General features: G+C 33.6%; 1 protein-coding gene across 3 annotated transcripts in view; it reads left to right on the forward strand.

The window, feature by feature from the left end:
- Nucleotides 1-17000, forward strand: part of UACA (uveal autoantigen with coiled-coil domains and ankyrin repeats) — a 79971-nt gene that overhangs the window by 37803 nt on the left and 25168 nt on the right. For all 3 annotated transcript variants that reach the window (XM_039856769.1, XM_039856768.1, XM_039856770.1), the window contains exons 2-8: nucleotides 926-1059; nucleotides 5028-5116; nucleotides 8148-8212; nucleotides 9026-9083; nucleotides 14125-14195; nucleotides 14299-14405; nucleotides 16592-16773. In XM_039856769.1, the coding sequence (XP_039712703.1) occupies nucleotides 926-1059; nucleotides 5028-5116; nucleotides 8148-8212; nucleotides 9026-9083; nucleotides 14125-14195; nucleotides 14299-14405; nucleotides 16592-16773 (706 nt within the window). The remainder of the gene's footprint in view (nucleotides 1-925; nucleotides 1060-5027; nucleotides 5117-8147; nucleotides 8213-9025; nucleotides 9084-14124; nucleotides 14196-14298; nucleotides 14406-16591; nucleotides 16774-17000) is intronic.

Here is a 17000-nt window from a genome sequence, read left to right on the forward strand (position 1 = left end):
TAAAGATAACCTTGATACAATTAAAACTTAGTTTTAAAATTGCCTTTGTTCTTTTAAATACATGTGCACTGAATTTTCGCTAAAATTAAAAATCTTTTTTAACAAAAGCAATATAAGTTGAATGTAAAAAAGAAAATGAAAGTCACCTGTAATCCCATTATCTTAGAGTTTTTAAGTAGTTAATACTTAAGTCTTTTTAAAGTTTTTTTCTATGTAGAAATTTCTTCTTATCCTACTAATAAGCATAATGATGGATTGCTTTCTCTATTGAGTGTCTGAATTTGTGTGTGTGTGTGTGTGTGTGTGTGTGTGTGTGTGTGTGTGTGTGTGTGTGTGTGTAGTTTGTTTCCATAAAAATATTCAACAATACCTTTTAAATAAGTTGAGGAAGGGTTTTAAAAATATGTACAGAATTCCACTACATCTGAGGGTTTTGGGAGATATGTGATCAGAGCCAAATCTGAAAGCATGAGTTAGAAAATAGGAAAAGTACACTGATTTTGGAAAGCATGAGAAGTCATGGTCGGGCTTGGCCGCTTAAGTCAATTAATGTTCCTGGAGCTTTGACTTTTCTCATCTGTTAAATAGAGATGATAATTTTAGTTTACTAGGGTTGTTTGAGTAATTCATGCCTGGCACAGGGTAAGTGTTCAGCAGTTATTCATTTCCTTCATTTCTGAAGTAAACAGCAGAGAACATGAGAAACATGCTTTTTCTCAGAAGTATGATTTAAAATATTTTTTGTGTATCATGTGTTTTGAAAAGGTTCTTTTTGGCAAGTTAGCACAGCAGGGAGAAGGAAATTTGGGATGCAGTTGAAAACTGAGTGATGTCTTATGCGTACTCTTTTCCTTCCTTCTTTAGAAAGTCTTACTAGTATAGTGTATATAGTATACATATTCACTTCTTTTTTTCATTTTTGTAGCATGCAGCAGATTGGAACAAATATGATGACCGATTGATGAAAGCAGCAGAAAGGGGAGATGTAGAAAAAGTGTCCTCAATCCTTGCTAAAAAGGGGGTGAATCCAGGCAAACTAGATGTGGAAGGCAGATCTGCGTAAGTATTACTGATAATTACCTAAAGGGAATTTGGGTAGACCCTTGGAATACAAATGAAGTTTGTGAATTGTGATTATCAACTTTTTATTTTAAAAAGTCTTTATCAAAACTCACACTATAGAATCACTTTCAATTTGAAAGATTTCCAAGCTAGAGAAAATACTGAAGTACTACCAGTGGTCTAGTTCTTTAGGCCCTGTGGCAAACCACAGCTAGTGTTATTTGGTGCATTTCATTTATAAGCTTTTTCATATTCCTTATATTTAGTCCTTGCTGTGGCCCTCTAAAAGAAGTAGGAAAAGTTTTACAGACATTAAATAACTTGGCCAAATGTCATGAAACATCACAGAGCTGGGATGTGAAACCAAGTTTTCTGTCTTAGAAGAGTTCTGTAAATTACACTTTGTTTTTCTTTCAACCCCCAAGCCATTGGTTTATTTAGGTAAATGAAAATTAAATTTAATTTAAATGACAATGTTTAGATCTAAAAGGGATACAGGATAACTTGTGTAGCTTAAGGAGATACAGTACAGGTAGTGATCCTCCCCTTTTGATTTTGTGTTACTGAGGACTACTGTCTTGTTTACAAGCTGTCTTTTCTCCCACTCCTCCCCAGTCTTCATTACCTCCCTTCCTGTTCATGGTGGGCAGCAGTGTATTAAAGGGTAAGATCTAGGTCCTTTACTATCATCTATAGATACAGCAGTTAAAACCATATCTGGGAAACATTCCAAAGTTAGAGGTGAAAAGTCTCATTTCCTAAAATTCCTCTATCTTATGCTCGTATGAGTATAACTAAAACCAGATATTAAATATACAGATGAATATTAAGAAGCAAATAATTAATGTTTAATGTAGGTCACTACCTTAGAATGCTTAGATATTAAGAATAGTAAAAAGAGCAAAGCATGACTTAAAAATTAAGTAGTTGTTAAGAACAGTAAGTTTGAAAAATTCCAGTGTCTATATACTGTTTTGATTTTATCAAGTAGGCAATTTGATAGCTACAGAAACATTGGTTATTTTGAGTTCCGCTCCTTTTGCTAAATTTTAAGCCATGTATTGGGCTCACAGTATAAATAGTGAACATTTAAGATCTAAAAGTGTTTGTTTTTTTCATGTTTCTTTTTTCCCAAACACCAAGATATTAAAAGATGAAGAGAATCTTCTTTGGGATGAAAATATTCAATGAAACCTTTTTTATTCAGTTCTGCCCATCCACACTTTTAGTGTTTTGACTGAATGTTTGCTTGAGTTTTTGTTCAGATTTTCTAAATCAAAAGTTTAATTTTGAGTGAAATTAATTGTATTAGTGGTCAGATTATAAAAATCTAGTGTAATTTGATGAACTGTGAACTTTAGTTTGTAAAATATTTGAGTAGTATTTGAGTCTTTGAGGTTTTCACTGTAGGAAGTAGAATTCTTTCTAGAATTTATAAGATAAAATATTTTCCTTTTATTACTCATATACAAACTGTATTCTTCCTTAATTAAAGCATTTTCTATTTAGTCAAATATATGACGTTACAAATATATTTTTTGTATTGTCTGTAATTATGAAAATAATTTTATTTTAGATGATTTTTGGTGGTGGGGGGGGTAATTTTGAAAGTTAAGACAAAAGTAATATGTGCTCCTTGAGCTCAATCCACGTTTGAAAATGAAATATTTGAAGCCTGGCCATAGTCACAGCAAGGATATGTTTTCTTCCTGTCCACCTCTCTCTTAGGGTGCAGTCCTTTGCCAACGCAAAGTGGAGCAGATTTATCAAGAAACCCCCATCACCTAGAGAGCTGTAGATCCCAATTCCTCTCTCCCCATCTCCTCAGGCTATCAGAAGTGCTGTTCAGCCTCCCAGTTGTTATCTCTGGAATCAGCCATTGCTCCTAGCCCCAAATGGCCACAAACACTAAGCTCACCTCATCTGTCCTTCCCTGCATCCAGCCTCTTAATTTTTCACTATCTAGTTAGCTCACTGATACCTTCAAATATATGTCTTATATTCTATGCAGCTTTTCTAGTTGTCCTCAGAGGTAGAAATTGTCCACTTTACCTGGATTTCCTGTTATGGGAGTAGAAATACTTGTCTTGTTTAAAAAAAGAAAACTTATTGACTTTCTTTTTAATGCAAAAGAGCATTTCTATATGGAAGTTTTTCAAATTTCCTTTAGAACTCTTGGCATATAGTTCAGTAGTTGATACATCTTTTTTCTGAAGTACATCTATTTATGGCACACCGGCATTAATAATGCATTGTAGATTTGCTGTGACTTCTGCCCTTTAATTCATCATTGATATAATTTGATTTGTTTTGGAGAAAGAAGTCTTCCAGATTTTGTGAGCTAAGAAATGAAAACAAGCAAACAAAATATGGTATCTTCAAGGTTTGGGGGAGATGAAATACTTTTGCCTGAAGGAAATTATCATTCCTCGAAAGGTTCTAGTGGTACATTGCATAGTATAATTACCCTCTTCAGTGTTGCAGAGAGGTTGATACCCTCAGACTTAGAGCAATTTACTCTAAGGAGAACTCATCTGACTCTTAAGAATACTATATTTCTTTTATCAGAAATATCTCTTTCTAATTCAAATTGCACACAAATCTGCTTTGCTTTACTTAGTTGTACTTGGTTTCTAGTTTTCATTTATATCAGTTATAATACTAATAGAGATGCATGACTGAGTGTTATAATATCTGGAAATGAATATGTAAGCTATTTCTGGATTTTGTCTCTAAGCATTCAGTTATTCAAATATTTGAGGGTCCAGAACTTAAATTGGTTCTGCAAATATAATAGGAAACAAAACAGACAAAAATCCTTGTTTTCATGGTATTTATAGTTGAGAGGGAAGAGATTGATAGACTATAAAGAAAATAAACCCTTAATTTATAATAGTTCTACATAAAATAATAAAGGTAGGGATGAGGGAACTAGGGAATGAGGAAACATAAAATGTTTAAATGATATGGTCAGGGAAGTTAGGGTGTGATACAGAGTGTGTCTGTATCTAGGCACCTTGCAGAGCACATCCTTTATGTCTTGGCACCTTCACAGTGGTTATCGTACTTGTATTTGTTTAGGGCCTTGGTTCTATTTCAACCTGAGTTCAACTTGGTCACTTGTATTTACCTACTAGTTTGGATGTGGTTGAATATAGTCACTGTCAGTTCTTATTGCACACAAAATATTTTTGTAAATGTTTGTTGATTAATAAAGTGTTAGATGATCAAAGAAACAGTGGGATATTTTATCTTGAATTTGGAATACTTGATGCTTAAAGTTTAAGAGGGCTTTACTCACCTTATTAGGAAATTTGTTTAATTATGCCTATTTAAGTGAAACTTCAACCAGTCATACAGGTCTATGAGCAAAAGGAAGAATTAGGTGATGGTCATTGGTACTTTTGGGGAAGGAGATGATGCCAGTTCCTCTATGGGTTTCAAGTGTAGCTTAGTTTGTTGTCTTGAAGGCTTTTCTATGCCAGATTTAATTTGATAATTCTAAAGAGTAATAGTGTTTTGATCTGTCTTTGACTTTAGCATTCTGCTGTAATTTTGCTTTGGCAGTTTCAGTATATTTGAAACTAAGCAAAATAGATATTCTTTATATCACCAGCTGCTAGAAAATTTTCAGTGTATTTATTAAGCTCCAAAAACCAGTGCCTTTGCTATTGAAACAATAAACTATAGAGTTAATGATACATAGTATAAATTTTCTATTATTACGATTATTGAATATGAAAATATTCCATTGGTTCTAAGAAGATATTTCTAGAAAATATTGGCCCCTTACGTACATTTAGGTTAAAATGAGTTTATCAGTCATTTGGAATACATTCTTGTATTAAATATATGGGTGCTCCAGCCTTTAAAACATGTGTATGTGTGTCCGTTGAATAAAGGATAACGTTAGGGGTAACATTTGGTAGTTTCCATGGCATAACAAATGTTTTCTTTTTGTTTAGCTTCCATGTTGTGGCGTCAAAGGGAAATCTTGAATGTTTGAATGCCATCCTTATACACGGTGTTGATATTACAACCAGCGACACTGCAGGTATGTTTGCCTCCATAGTCGATGACAAAATAGGAGGAGGATACAAGCTTTGTCCACTGCTAAAGTTTTTCATCAGAACTAAAAGTGATTTAAAAAGAGAAATCTTTTATTTTCTGTTTTTAAGTAGCTGAGAAAGTTTTACTTCTGAGGTATTGTCGGAGAGAGGTCAAGTTCTGGAAACTTAGTAGAAAGGATTACTGAACTAACCAGCAGTTGGATTCTCGGATTTTGGAGTCAGAACTCATATAAATTCTCGGATTTTGAAGAACCATTAGAGGCCGTTTAGTTTATACTCACGTACTACTCAGTGTATGAATCTCTATGTTGTGAGGTCATTCGACATTTGGTTGGACTTTTTTTTTGTAATGGGGAACTAACTGCCTCATGACAACATTACCAATAAAGATCATAAAAATAGCTGACACATAACACGTAAGTGCTCTACACATACTTAATCCTTTTATCCTTGCATCAACCCAATGAGGCTGTGAGACACTGAGCAGTTAAGTAGCTCATCTAGGGTCTTTCATCAGATGAATCGTGGTCAGTGTGTGTTCTTAACCATCATGTCTCACAAGGAAATGTGTTCTGTGTCAGTTAACTATATTTATAAAAAAATATTTCTTGTGGACAGTTTAAGTCAATCTCTTACCACGTTTTCTGCTTAAACTTAGTCATACCTGTGTGTCTTTTAAAATCTTACAGCATAAGTTTGTGTGCACATTGCAAGATAGACCTTTAATTTAAGTATTTGATTATAGCTGTTTTCTTCAAAGAGTATGTTAGCTTTCTGTTCATCAGGATAACCTTTCTCAGTTCTCTGGGACTCTTGACATCTTATTTCTCTGTGGTTCTACTTTGTTACTCAGTTAAATAGAAGGTGACCAAGAATAGAGAATTTTTTTAAACAACTTTGATATTTTATCCTCTGACTCCATGTGTGGACAAATACATTACTGTTAACCAGTGCTGTGTTTAGAAATTGAAGGGGAAGAGAGGGAGCGAGAGATCAAAATTGAGTTGATGAGGATAATTTTTACCTAAAGATATATTGTATTCTAAACTGAAGACCAAACTATCTGCCAGGGAACAAAAGAATGTACTGTTACTTATATATACATTCATTGATGTGGAGAAATATTTGTTTTTGGAAAATTTGGACGTATCTGTTTAGAACTCTTTAAAACCTTTTTAAATTTATTGTGCTGATTCTAATTCAAACTAGTATCTTTCTCTCTGTGTGTTCTTTCTGCTCTGGACATTTTTGCCTAGTGGTCGACCTAGTGACTTTTGCCCTCCCTCCTTCCGTGCAGATCAAACTCAAATGCTTTCCAAGCTCAGCAGACATTTCATATACTGCATTCCAACATAGCCTGCTTATTTAACCTTGTCATTTTTTTTTTTTTGCTGTTGTTTAGTCACACTTTTATTTGTTTTGTTTTATTGTTTGTCCTCTTCTAAGGACAAGGACCTTCTCTCATTTGTTATATTGTCTGTTATAATCTAGATGTGGATATTTGATAAAAATTTGATAAAAAAAACTTTGTGTTTTTTAGTAGAATTCTTTTAGTTGCTAGCAATATGAAAGTATATTGAAAATAGCCAGATTTCAAGTTAGTGTGATTTTGAGGTATTTGTGACCTAGGTCTTACTAGGTATGCACCTTTGGTATAATTTACGGTGGTAAGATTTAGATCTGATGTTTCCTTGATTTTTTACTGCCCTGTCTCAAGTGGCTGATTTTGAATTTGGCTTAGGAAGTACCTGACCTGACATTTTTATGTGACCAAGTTCCTATGGCATTTTGTTGAATACCAGGGACTCTCACTACTGTCCCTATTCCCACCATCCTACTTCATACTCTCTCTTATTTCCCATGCAAATGAGTTATTTTAGGCACTTTTCACAATGTAAAATGTTTGTAGGAAACTTTTCCATGAACAGTAGTAGCAAGTTGAAATTTGAAATTATCACTCTGATTTATTGTAATAAGAAAACTTTAGATGTAGATGAAGGTCTTGTATCTTTCCCTGTTTAAAGACCTGGACTCGCTGCTTTTTGTTCTGAAACCTAGTTAGTCAGCTACACAAAAGTAATCAGACCTAGGAAAACTTACCCACTTATCTGAACTCATATAAAACTGAATGAGAGTTGAAAGCCAATTTATTCATTCATCCAAGATGAGTAGAACATAAATGCCTTCTTTTCTAGCAAAAAGGTCAACTTGTGAAGTCATATTATATTTTTTAAGAAGTTTGTGAAGGTAGAGAGAAATTAAAAACACTGAAGATTGGAAGCAATTGGAAGCTGGAATAGCCTGGTGAAATCCTTACATCTTCACCAACCAAGAGAGATATATGTGTAAAAAAATATAATTAGGAGAAATAGTGTTTAGAGGTAGAATGTTCTCTGCAAATTTATGTTTTCAGTATTCAGAGTTAAGCTTTCAGATTATCTGGTACCCTCTTCCCTGCCCTCCTCCTTGTCATTTCCTTTACAATTGCACATTTTAATGTATATAGTTGAACAAGTCTATTTCCAGAGACACAGCCTCTTAGTGAGCTTTGAATTTTAGTTGAAGCATAGAAATTAATTAGAGAGTACCCTTTCTTTTACTTATATCTCTTAATTTCCTCCATTTTAGTATCCACACTGCCTGTTTGGAAGTGTTTTGAGAACTCTGTGAATCTTTCCCTTCTTTCCCCGTTCTTTTTCTCTTTCTCTCCCTCCCTTTCTTCTTTGCTATGCCAGTATTTAATTACTTACTGTGTTTCAAGCACTGCTCTAAGTATTGAGAATACAGGGCAAATAAGACAGAGTTCCTGCTCTTTATGCATTTGTATGTTTAACTTTTCTTCCCACCTTCATTGTTTTGGTGTGTATATTATGTTATTAAAATATCAACCCATATGAAATGTCTTAGAAACTGAAAGCATGCTTACAAATTAAGTATCCTGTCAACTAATTCTGAAAAAAATGAATGACATTTCTATGGAAAATTCATGTCTATTTTAAATTATTTCTTTCATAGGAAGAAATCCTCTTCACCTGGCTGCAAAATATGGACATGCATTGTGCCTACAAAAACTTCTACAGGTAGTAAAAGTGGTTAATATTTTCGTTCTATTACTTTGGTTTTATTACTTTGACTGCAAACAACACATGTGTTTTTAATGTGTTTTTGGAATTTGAGATCAAAGAAAATAGTAGATTAACTATTATCTTACATAATATTTTTTCCATCATTTGTAAAAGAATGTGAACAATAAAGAGCAAAAACTCTGAGGGAAGTGAGTTGCATAACTCAGTGTATTAAAAATAAATAACAAAGACATGACCTTCCTGTTGACATTAGCTGGAGATTGGAATTTTCTGTTGTCTGGTATAGGACATAAGATAAGATAAAGTGATACAGCATAGAATCTAAGTATTTCTATATAAATGTCAGTAACTTACACTATGTAATATTAACCATTAATATGTGTAATCAGGCAGCCACAAAATTCTACGAACAAGTGGGCTGAATTTTCAGTTAAAGGGTCCAGTCATACATTTCCATAAACATTTTCCCACTAAGTATAACAGCAGAACTCATTTGTTTTTCTGATTCAGTTGTTCAAGATTTAACTCCTGCTGGAAAAAAAAAAAGTCAAACAATAACATATTTTTTATATCCCACTCTATTGTAACGTACCATATGTTTTCCTGTTTGGTGAAATATTATTAAATTTACAGTGTAACATTATTATATTTGTTTCATGTCAAAATATTTAGTGGTTTGTGTAGTATCCTTTGTTTTTTTTAATAAATGGAATATTTTAAGATTAAATAACAGCTGTTCATTTGAATTTAGATGTTTAATTTAAAAATAAAACTCTTCTAGATCACTAAGTTTCTTTGTTTTAACAGTACAATTGTCCCACTGAACATGCAGACCAACAGGGAAGAACCGCACTTCATGATGCTGGTAAGCAAAAGTTTCACTTGGACATAAACAGGTATTTGTTAAAATGGCTAGATATTTAAATTAATATCAAAGTTTAGCATGCATATATTTGTATAATTCATGGAGAAAGAATATTACAATTTCTTTTACTCAAATTTGAAATTTTTTAGATCGTACAGTTTTACAAGATTTATTCAGCCAATATTTACCAGGCAGTTTGCTAGATGATAAAGTCAAAAGATGAATAAACCATAATCCTGCTCTCAAGGAGCTCTTAAGCATGGAGGGAAAGGGACGGGAAGAGGAGAGAGGAGGAGCGGGAGGGAGAGGCAGAGGGAATTGACAGGAGAAATGGGAAAAAGACTTTTCTCTTTCTTGAAAACTACATTTACCTAATTAACATGTCTCAATCTCATTTTTTTCATCTTCAAAATGAAGTTAATACTACTCTCATAAGTGGTTATAATTAAATCATAAATAGTGCCTAGCATGTAATAAGTTCTTAATTAAGGGAGGAAGTGGCTGGTTTAGAGGTATCAATGCTGAATTTCATATCACTGTAATGTGCTATATTTTAAAAAAATCTATACTAATAATTTCATAGATTTTATTATTCATACTTGTGTATCTAAATTTATCTGTATTATTCTTTAGGTCTCTTAAAATACTTAGAGAAAAGTTAGATATTAAGTATTTTTGAAATGTAACATAGTCTGATCTCTAGCCTGACTCTTCAGACGTTCCCACCTTTTACTAGAAGGCCAGAGGAAGGAAAAAATATTAGCCTTCTCTTTTCACATATATGGAATATCTACAGTAGATTAAAGTAGTATGAGTTAAAAACGCATTATACTTCAAATTTCCTTTAAACTTTTATACCTTAATTTTTTTGTTTTTCTTTTTACATTTCATATGCTTTTATAATAATTTAATTTTTACACAGTGCATTTTTAAAATTTTTGTGTAGAATGGTATTATTTGGAAAGCATTTTCACATTATCGTTTGAGCCTCACAGTGACCCCTGTGAGTTACTATAGATTTTATTTTTCATGATAATTTTGTATTACTAATAAAAACGTAAGTGCACATTCATAAGTGATGTATTTATCACATTTGCACAGTTATGGAATCATCAAGGCAAATTTTCAAAATAAATTTAAAAATCATTAAAAAATACAGTTTATATTCGTAATGATAATTTGCTGTGCTTGATGGAATTTTAAAAATTATTTTGCTGCTTACTGAAGGATGAATGTGTCTCATGATGTTTTTGTTCTACCATCTTTTTCTAGTTTTTTAAAAAAATTAATCCAATGTTATTAATAATCACGTTTTAACAATTATTTTTAACTATTTATTATGGAAAATTTCAAACATACATGAAGTCAGAATATTACATTAAAACACCTGTACCTTTCACCCAGCTTAGACAATTGTCAACATATGGCCAATTTTGATTGATGTCTACTACCACCCATTACTCTCCCACTCCACCGGCATATTTTAAATCAAATCCAAGGCATCATAGAATTTTATCCATAAACAATTCAGTTTGTGTCTCTAAAAGGTAATGATTCTATTTTGTAACCTAAGCGTAATACCATTATCACAATTAGTGCACTTGAAAATATTTTCAATGTTTTCTAGTCGATGTGCAGTTTTCCCATTTTTTTATTTTATGCTTTTTTGAGATGTAATTATATACGAAAACTTCACATAATTATTATATAATTAGTGTAGACTTTAAAATATATGACATAATAAATATAAAATATAATAAGAAGATAGATTTCATGTTAAGTATTTTTACCACGCAGAAAAAAACAACCAAACACACACACATATACACATACACGTTTAGTACCTTGACTGTGGTGATGATATCACAGTGTATGCGTGTGTGCATTTAAAACTGGCACAACTTAATTAATTGAAATTTTAATATTTATTCAGTAAGTGTATGGGCAAAGTTAGAATAAGACTAAGTTGATGTGATAAAAGAACTCCAAAGTCAGCTGCTTATAAAAAAATTGTTGAGTGGTAGAGGTTGACAGGTGACTCAAGGTCATTCATGAACTGAATTCTTTCCATCTTGTTCCTCTACTTGCCTCTGAGTATCTTTGTCAACTACGTGGTTGAAGCAGGATTGTAGTCACATCCAGCTACTGGGAAGGGGAAAGAGAGCAGATTTGGAAGTGGTAGATAGCCCTGTACTCATAGTCTACTGACAAAAGCAAAGTCAATTGGCTCTATTTATCTGCAAGAGAGGCTCAGAAATGTAGTCTCTAGGTGACTAGTCATGGTCAAGCTGTTACACTATAGAAAGAAAAACCAGATTTTGGTAACAAATTGCATTTTCTGTTACAGTTCACCCCTCTGGAGTTCCAGGTATTCCTGCAGCCTCTACTTTCCACACGTAGAACCTGTTACCCCCACTACCCCAAGGAAGAGGATATATAAGACAGCCCAGTTATTGCAGCTTGCTGAAAGTCTAGGTTTCCAGGGCAATGTGCAGTTTTCTGGTTTTAATTCTGATGCAGCTCTTCATGGTCCAGAATTCTATAAACTCAAAGAGAAGAGATCTGCTCCTCACAATTTATGGTGATGGAGCAAGAACAGGATAAGTGAAAAGAGAGAACTGGGAAACACACAGCAGTTATTAGTCGCTAGGTATAAAATGCTATTGAGAAAAACTTACAAAGACTTCCTCTGGAGGTCTTGGATTAAATTTCTTGGTTAGCTCCTCTGAATGCCTCTCTCATTCTGTTTTCTGGGAGAAATTCCTTACACATTGTCCTCTGTGGGCCCTAGCTCTGCCTTCTGAGATATTTTTGTCCATTGTCCCCCAAGGTCACAGATAAATTGGATGTTGGAGAGTGTGCCCTCTGTAGAGACAGCTTAAGGCCTGGAACAATCATGAGTATTAGCCTACTGGGCTTTCGGATGGTACAATTCCATCCAAACCTTGGTAGATTTTTGGTCTCTTTGTTGCCAGCACCATGCATATGCATGAACCATTTCCAAAGTTATTTTCTGGACGTAGAGTTCTTAAACTCTCTTCTATTTCTTGTCTTTACTTCTAGACTCGTGATTCTACCTCATTTAATGGCCGCTACCGCAAAGCCATCTGAAATAATAGTCTTAAGTGAGAATATAATATCCTTAATCTGATGTTTAGATCTTTTTTTTTTTCTTTATTGCGAGGTGTTTGAGAAAAGTTGTGACCAGCATTAGTTTTATAGCTTGCTATTCGATGTACACAATTGGCCTTTCCACACCTGTGAGGTCACAAATATCTAGACATTCTCTATTTCTTTCCATCTGTGTTCATAAATTCGCTAATTCTTCCTTGTCCTGATCTCTGTCTTATAATACTGTACTAAAAGCAGTAAGCAGCTGCCAATATGCACTAAAATTTTGGCTTTTTTCTATCGTTTCACTAGAAAGTCTCCATAGTCACATGGGGTACCTTCTAAGTTATGACAGATGAGATAGCTCTATCAAATGTTTTGCCATAGCATGAGAAGAACAACAAGATTTCTGGCCTGAAAAATGTTTACTTACCACCTAGTAACCAACAACTAAATCAGTGCCATGTAATTTAGGTATTTGTGATAGCAGCACCTGAATCCTGATAGCAGTATTTGTCTTAGTTAGGGATAGGCTAGGCTCCTGTGACAAAAACACCGTAAAATAACATTGGCTTAAAAAAACCCACAGCATTAATTTCTTTCATATCACACCCCCGATGTTCAGATTGGCTTGTGCCATATGGTCATTCAGGCATCCAGATTTCTTCCATTTTGCAGTTCTACCATTGCCTAGGGCATGTCCTCATCTTTAAGGCTGAAGCTGATAGCAGGCACCTGTGTTTTTCTGCTAACAGGAAGGGAAAAGATTGTGCAGCAATGTATAACCACTCTTTTAAGACCTAGACTCAGAAGTTAGAGGTTCCATTAGCATGATCTAACTCATGTGGTCATGCCCACATATCAGAGTCCCTGGGAACTGTGGTCTCTAGGTGAGCTACCATGCGCCCAGCACAATTTTACTACCATGGAAAAAAGCAATCAGAGTTTGGTGAACAGCTGACACTCTCCATCATAGCACCTTTAATAGTGACTTATTTGTTCAGTATATCAACTCTCTGGAATTTATTATGCTTTACATTTTTTCACGCTTATTTTTAATTGGGCCTGAATGCTTGTTAATTTTATAGCTTCTGAATTAATGTATTCAGTTTCAGGTTATCTTTTTTTTTTTTAAAGATTATGTATTTTATATAAAAGACTTGCTGGATTAAAGACATCAGAAATGAATATTTACTTGATTTTCTAATGCGTATTTGGTTTTATTCTATTGAATTTCATACACAAAAAAAGAGTGCTGACTTTGTCAATACTTTTTTGTGCTGATAATTTAGTACCAATTCATAAGCTTAAAAAACATTACAGGGAGTCTAAACCCAATCTTATTTTATGAATTTGACAGTAATTTTTTTCTTAATACAAATATGAGCTCTAGTGTTGGTCAGAGAAGAAGCATCATGAGATTTTCTGTTTTAGCAAAATGACCATGTTTTGCAGCAAGGGCAGACATTGCAATCATTGCTTTGAAAAGGAAATATGAATTGTATGAGTCGTATTTCATTTACTGTGGCTCTTCTATTTAAAAAGTGAACTTGATTCTTTAAAAAAAACCCTGAGCTAACACTTCAAGGATCCAGTCAGTTCTGGCCATATTTAAAAACATACTATAAGTAGAAAATTTAAGTTTTATTCTTATTATTTGTGTTTACTCTTAGAATAGCAATCTATTTTTGTTTTCTACAGAATGATAATATTCGTTGGTTCTAACAAATTATGCAAAATATATGAAACAATCTTGTCTAATCCATTTTCAGTTAGAAAATTGATGCTTATTATGCTAAACTGAGAGTGAAGGATGTGAAGCTTGGCAGTTTAGAAATTGAAGAACTTAGGCCTTATATGGACCTAGCAAAACATCACATGTCTTAACAACAGATGTTCACCATTTATCATTTTCCTTTGTTCCTCAAAGCGATGGCAGACTGTCCTTCATGCATACAGCTGCTTTGTGACCATGGGGCCTCAGTGAATGCCAAAGATGTAGTAAGTCAGTTTATAGTCATTATCATTTCAACTCATGTGTTCTGACTTTTATGTTTTGGAAGATTTGTTGTCTTAATGCTGTTTTATTTTTCTTGTTGCTTAGGATGGGCGTACACCACTTGTTCTGGCTACTCAGATGTGTAGGCCAACAATATGTCAACTGCTGATAGATAGAGGAGCGGATATTAATTCCAGAGACAAGCAAAACAGGTAATTCTTTTATCACAGCTCCCCACACACCAGCTGGATGCACGGTGATTCTGAAACTCTGCTGCTATGACTTGGCCTTTCTATCCGTTTCAATTCTCTCCTTCCTTAGAATTATTTTTTTCAGAGTCTGCTGCAGAAAGAAGGAGAGGGACATAGGAAGAAAATCACAGGGAAAATACAGAATACAAGCAGCGATTAGAGCCTGTATTTGAGTCAAAGAACTGAAAAAAGAGGATTACATCCCAGTTATTTTAAGCTTTAAAAATATTTAATGAAATGGGCTCAAATAAGATATGAAGGAGAAGAATAAAAAATCACATGTACAGTCCACTTCTTCGTTAGTGAGGTTTTTGAGAGTAAAGTGGTACTTGGGTGTCCTGGAGCTTGACATATTTCAGTACAGATTTTCTCAAGGTTTTTTCTCTCTTAACCCTGCCTGGGCACAGTGCCACCTCTTTCTCTGAAACTGGTTCATTCTCTACCCTAAGATTCTTAGTTTATTTTTGCTTCTGTATTTGATGTTATTTTAGTTGATGTATAGTAATGATTTCTATTTATAATTCTCCCTTTCCCCTTTTCTTGGTCTAGCGTATTACAGTGCTTGCTATATTATAATTCTGATGTTTATAGTCACAAAGTTTCTGACAACAAAATATCTGAAATATATCCTCTCTACTATTGAAGCATTACAATAATTTATAACAAGTCTCTGGGATTTTATAGATGATTATGACTGAAGTTATTGGTTTCTTTTGACTTAATTTTATTTTTCTAAGCATGTATCCTATTGTTTGTAGTTCATCGGCAGTAGAGAAACATAATAAAATAATCTTTAGATGTCAAATTTAATAGCTCTAATTGTTTTTATTGTTCAGGCATCTCAGAGAAGGAAATTCTTAAGCAATTAAATCATTGATGTGATTATTAAGAAAGTAGCTTTTTTGATATTACTTTGTTTTTGAAAATATAATCTGATTCTAAGCATAACTAAGAGAATTTGATTTAAAAATAAGTTTTATTATCAGAGAGGGATGATCTGGTTGATTTGCATATAATGCCTTATTTTTTTTAATAGATTTTATATTTTTCCAAGCATGTTTGTCTTTGTTTTTCATTGGAACTTCACACACACACACACACACACACACACACACACACACACACACACACACACTAAACCAATGAGGTACAGCAATGTGTATTATATAGACTAGATAGCAGACGGTTTTAAAAATAGAAATCTTAGGTTCTGACACTCCGTATTTAAGTTTCTTTTTTTTCTGTCCTATCTTTAGCATTTTTTCCCCTTATAACAAAAACATTGGTAATGCCTGTTATATATAAAATTGTATACTGGCATCTACTGGAGAGCATAAAAAAGAAATAGAACATACATAGCAGAGTAAAGGCAAAAATCAGTTTCCTTATGAAATCTAAAATTCACAATTGAAGACCGAGTTGGTTAAGTCACTTCATTTCATTAGGTGTCGATTTCAGCAATAAAAATAGAGAAGTGAACAAAATAATTTCCAGGATCCTTCTAAATTTCTGTGATGACTTAATTGTTTTGTTGCATTATTACAATTTGCCCATATACTGTTAAATGTTTAAGTGCTGGTGATTCTATCATGGCTGAATGAACCATGATAATGGAGTTAATCGAGGAATCATGTTTTGAGGAGGCAAGTTTTAAAATGAAGTGTGACGATGAAAAGATCTCCAGTAAGATGAAGCAAGGCTCTTCTAAGAAGAGAAATTGGCATCAGGGATCTGATTCTTGTTTTGTTTGGAGTAGAAGGGATTGATTGGGGAGATTGTATGATGTAGTTCAGTTCATGAAGGGATTGGGTTTATTGTTGTATGTTTTGACAGTCAGTTTTGGAAGATTTTTGTGGTAATTTACTTGTAGGACATAGTAGGACTGGACTAAAGGAAGCTATAGTAGAAGTAGCAAACGTATATAATATATAAATGTTTAGCTCTGCAAAGTATGACACAAAGCAAGTGTTTTTATAAATGCAGTGAAGTTAAAATATAAGATAAAAATATAGAGTAAAATCTGAATTTGTAACAAGTATGACTTTTAAAGTAATATTTGCTCTCTAAAAACGGGGGCTCGGGAAGATTTCTGAAGTATTTTCTTTGATGTTTCTCAAGGTCTTTTATTCTAACCCCTTCCCTTTTAGAACTGCTCTTATGCTAGGCTGTGAGTATGGTTGCAAAGATGCTGTAGAAGTCTTAATTAAAAATGGTGCTGATGTAAGCTTGCTGGATGCCCTTGGCCATGATAGTTCTTACTATGCAAGAATTGGTGACAATTTGGACATTCTAACCTTATTGAAGACTGCATCGGAAAATACCAGCAAAGGTACCAACAGTTTTTTAACTAGCAAAGTCCAGGTTAATAAGGAGCTGCTTTTTAAGATTTAGATGGTAGAACTACAATTTGTAAGAAGTACAACATTCCTTATTGAGAAATAGTGTTGATTAGTCTCCCTCTATACCATGGCTTTGCATATTTACATTGTAGTCACTTGTTTTGAGGCAGTGTGTTTTCCATATGTTGTCTAGTTTCTCAGTAAACCCTATGATACT

This window comes from Pteropus medius, unplaced genomic scaffold (assembly GCF_902729225.1).
Source record: "Pteropus medius unplaced genomic scaffold, Ma_sr-lr_union100, whole genome shotgun sequence".
Taxonomy (NCBI): domain Eukaryota; kingdom Metazoa; phylum Chordata; class Mammalia; order Chiroptera; family Pteropodidae; genus Pteropus; species Pteropus medius.